The following is a 4,421-nucleotide window of genomic DNA, read 5'->3' as shown; positions in this document are numbered from 1 at the left end:
CACACACTCTCTCTCTCCCACACACACACACATGCAATCACGCAGGCACACGCTCACACACACACACACACACACACAATCACGCACGCACATGCTCACACACACACACACTCTCTCTCTCTCCCACACACACACACACGCAATCACGCACGCACATGCTCTCACACACACACTCTCTCTCTCTCCCACACGCTCTCTCCCACACACACACACACACACACACACACACACACACACACACACACACACACACACACACACACACACACACACACACACACACACACACACACACACACACACACACACACACACACACAAATAAGGACGCTGACTCAGCATTGTAATTAAACTAAATTTTTAACAATCGTCAGTTCTATTGTACAATATTGAACAGGAGTCACAAAAGTGCACAAGAGGCATCGGTTCAAAAAGGAAAAGGTCATATGTTCCAATAATCCAGGTTCAGGTGATTTATGAACATTAGGTTGAACAAAGAAAGAACAAGAAGCTAAATTCCCTTCATAGACAACAGGTTTGAACATCATGGCGTCAGATCGATTCAGTTAAAGCTTCACTCTGATGACGTCATCGTACTCTGGAGTTCATTTGGTATATTAAAGATGGATTGTACAATGTGGAGATATTAGATTCACATAGAGCCGTCATGTTCTTATGTTCAAGAAATACTATTAGTAGGCACAAAAATAAATAAATATGGGAAAAGGAAATGAAGAATTCCATTGAAGTTGTAGTGAAGGCCTAAAGCCAGCCCAGTCCCCGATCACATGACCCACTGAGCAGCACCACGCCCCCTCACCAGAACACCACAACACCCACCACCAGAACCAGAACCAGGCCCAGATTCCCAGAGGTGCAGCACACACACACACACACACACACACACACAAATACACAAACAGATCCACTACACTACACTCACAAAGGGTTAATGGTTCCCCCCCGCTCTGTCTGACCTCACGTTGGGTTCAAGGGCTTTTTAGATGAAATTCCTTTTGTGCAAACGTTTGTTTAGAACACAACACACACACACACACACATGAACACACATCCACCACCCTGACACCCTAATATCCAGCGGTTGTCATGGTGATGTGGTGACTGGGCCCAGTTCTCCTCGCTGACTCACCTGGAGGCACTTTGCGTCTCGTACTTGTGCATATAATCTTCTAACCTAACGCACCTGAGATCAACCAGAGGCTCAAGCAGAAAGACTTCTTCTCTAATTTACTGAGGGGCCAGAAGGAACATCACCACTGATCACTGTGAGCCACGACGGACAGCGTTAGTTTGTGCCTTTGTTAGTGTTTGAGCCCTTGGACGTCCCCTCGTCCTGCAGACAGACGGACAGAAGCAGAGACCCCAGCGCCGTCACGCCGTCTCCCCCGCAGTGTGACGGGTGGCTGTGTGTCAGAGTGGAGGTGTGGTGACGAGCGAGCGAGCGAGCGAGTGAGCGGGCGAGCGCCAGCCCTCTGATCCACGCGCCTGACACACTCTCTCTCTCTCTCTCTCTCTCACACACACACACACACACACACACACACGCTCGTGTTTGTTAGGAGCCAAAGCTGATTGTTTGTGAGTGGGCGTCACCTTGTGGGGAGAAGGTGGCGCATAGTTCTACCCTGAAGACGTACTGTAGTGAATCCCTCGTGACCTCTGACCCCTGCCTCAGTTATCCAGGCCCAGCTTGGACAGACCCTGCCTGCACTCGTGCAGCTCGTCGATCTTCCCGTCCAGGACGTCCATGAACTTCTTCAGCTCGCCCTTCATGTTGCCCTGCTTCTGCCGGCTGTCGTCTATGTCCATCTGAAGACCTTCTATCCGTCCCTCCAGCTCTTTGTTCTTCGTCTCTGTGGCCTGAGGGCAGAAGACAACAACATCTCATTATGGACACACAACAAGAGACTTAGAGTTATAATACAACATTGAGGTCCAGAGCTTCTTTGACTCTCAGCTGAAACATGAAGCTAACTCAAACGTATCTGGAGACGACACAGCAGAATCCCTCCTGATTCTGTGTCATCAGGACAGAAACCCGACGCCCTGAGCTAAATATAACAGCTAAAGCTCGGTGTTTTGGAGGTGTGGAGGTAAACTAAGCCGTTTCAGACTGGGAGGCGACGCCGGTGACACATTCATGCCAGAGATGCCACTGCAGGGCGGGGCTTAAAATAGGGTGAGCGTCTCCCCCCCCCAACCCGCACAGCTGACTCCTGAAACCTGAGCTCCACGTAGGAAGGGGGGGGGGGGGGGGGTCTCCTTCAAATAGACAGGAGCCATGACAACAAACACAGAGGTAGAATTAGCAGACGTGTTAAGAGAGCTTTAGAGATGAATCCATGTGTGTGTGTGTGTGTTAGATGTGTTCAGCACATTTTCATAGTTCAGTTTAGGAACATTGAGACATTTTCCCTTCTTTCTCCTCTTCTATCCGCCGCCTGCCGTCTTCCTGTCTGCGGCCTCATGTCAGTGTTCTCCCCCTGCTCCTCTCCCCGGCCTGTTAGATAAACTCGCCCCTCTGTTCTGTCGCCGCCGTCGCTCACTCAGAAGCAAACCTGGCAACCCGGCGGCTCAGTGAAGCTGAGGTATTCCAGGCACGCCGCTGTTGATCTTATTCTCCTCGCCGGGCGGCACACGTGTGACAGCTTGGTTGATCAGATCCCTCTCTGAGTCAGCGCTGAGTCGGCCCTCTCAGCGCTGCTCATGGCAGACATGGCAGTGTGTGTGTGTGTGTGTATGTAGTCACACACACACTCCCTCACGCTGCCTGGCACTTCTGGTTTCACAGAAAGTCTCTATATCGCTCAACCAGAAAGCCGGGGCGTTGAGGAGGTGACGCGTGTGAAGCTGCATTGTTCTGATGCTACGGCGACCTCGTCACGCACACGACCAAACCCGCCTGATGACGCTGATGAACGAACTCTCGTGGTCTCACTGCTCCTCACGTCTAACAGCAGGAAGTCTAAATGTCCGTGACGCCACTGGGTTCTTTATTTATAGCCTGAATAGACGCAGGCAGGCGGGCGTGATGTGTGTGTGAGACACATGGCGGCCTGTTTTGTCAGCAGCCTGTGGGCAGGTCGCTGAATGTGAGCGCTCTCCTTCTGCACCTCCATCTGAGGCTGCCTTCACGCCTCAGAGCCCACGTGTTCACTCAGCGTGAGAGCCGCCCCCACCACCACCGCCAACACCGCCGCCAACGCCGCCAACGCCACCGCCACCACCGCCGTGTCCCTCTTTGTTTCCGCTGGCTCCCCTCTTACCTGCAGTTTGCCTGTGATGCTCTCACACTCGGCCATCAGCTGAGGGATGATCTCAGCCTGCTTCCTCAGGTTCTCCAGCTCCTGGGAGGGGAGAGAAGAAGAAAACACAAGTCAGCAATCGGTTCATGGAAAGTCAGCAGAGCTCCTGGTGCTGCAAGCAAACAGGACAGCAGGGAGCCAAGAGAGAGACGGCGCAGCTTCAGGTTTCATCTGCTGCGCCAGGAGGAACAGGGCCTGCTGGAGCTTCAGGTGACGACATGTGAAGTCACCTGCAGCTCTGTTCTGTCCCTCCTCCTCCTCCTCCTCCTCCTCCTCCACTCGGGTCAAAGCCACAGTCTGAGCTCAATAATTCATCACCACCTCTTTTAAATGGAGGAGTTCAGTCTTTGCGTTTCTAGAAGGAAGAAGAGGAGGAGGAGGAGGAAGAGGAGGAGGAGGTGAGTCACTCGCTGTCCCACTCTGCGGACCGTCTGCACTGCAAACACAGAGACTCCAGAGCCGCAGACCTGCTGAAGCCTGAGAACCTTTGAGTCTGAGCTTCAACTCAGAAACATTCAGCCAAGTACCAAACTCAGAAGAGCTGTGAGGACTGAAGACTTCCTGTCAGAGTGGAATCACTGATCTGGAACTGATGGAATGAAAAACTGAACTGAAGCTGTCCCTGCTAAGACGCTCTAAAGACCCTCAGACACGTTGGGCGTCTCTGCTCGCCTCACGCTGGTCCACTTCCTGCTCTTCACACACACACACACACACACACACACACACACACACACACACACACACACACACACACACACACACACACACACACACACACACACACACACACACACACACACACACACACACACACACACACACACACACACACACACACACACACCTGTCTGAGCGGAGCTGAGGTCGCGGCGGGAGAAGGCAGCGCCGCTCCTCCCAAAATGCCCCAAGTCAGAAATAAATATTTGTCTGCAGAGTGAAACAGCACAGCAGCCAGTAAAGGTCACAGGCTGAGTCCACGCAGCGCTCGGCCTCATTAGCACTAACAGGCCCATCAGGCTCAGCTGGGCTCAGACGACTGATTGTGGCCAAACACAAACACACAAACACAAACCTCCCTGCTGCTCTGATTAT

The 4,421-nt window shown here is 52.4% G+C and overlaps 1 protein-coding gene across 3 annotated transcripts in view; it reads right to left on the bottom strand.

The window, feature by feature from the left end:
* Positions 1-341: 341 nt before the first annotated feature.
* homer2 (homer scaffold protein 2) overlaps positions 342-4,421 on the bottom strand; it is a 23,912-nt gene continuing 19,832 nt past the window's right edge. For all 3 annotated transcript variants that reach the window (XM_076169561.1, XM_076169560.1, XM_076169562.1), the window contains 2 exons: positions 3,288-3,368; positions 342-1,881 (listed from right to left, as the gene is read on the bottom strand). In XM_076169561.1, the coding sequence (XP_076025676.1) occupies positions 1,693-1,881; positions 3,288-3,368 (270 nt within the window). In that variant the 3' untranslated portion in view covers positions 342-1,692. The remainder of the gene's footprint in view (positions 1,882-3,287; positions 3,369-4,421) is intronic.

The sequence above is a fragment of the Genypterus blacodes genome, unplaced genomic scaffold (genome assembly GCF_046128005.1).
Source record: "Genypterus blacodes isolate CSIRO-AG114 ecotype Tasmania unplaced genomic scaffold, CSIRO-AGI_Gbla_v1 ptg000208l_1, whole genome shotgun sequence".
Taxonomy (NCBI): Eukaryota; Metazoa; Chordata; class Actinopteri; order Ophidiiformes; family Ophidiidae; genus Genypterus; species Genypterus blacodes.
This window is presented reverse-complemented; position numbering and strand designations above follow the sequence as displayed.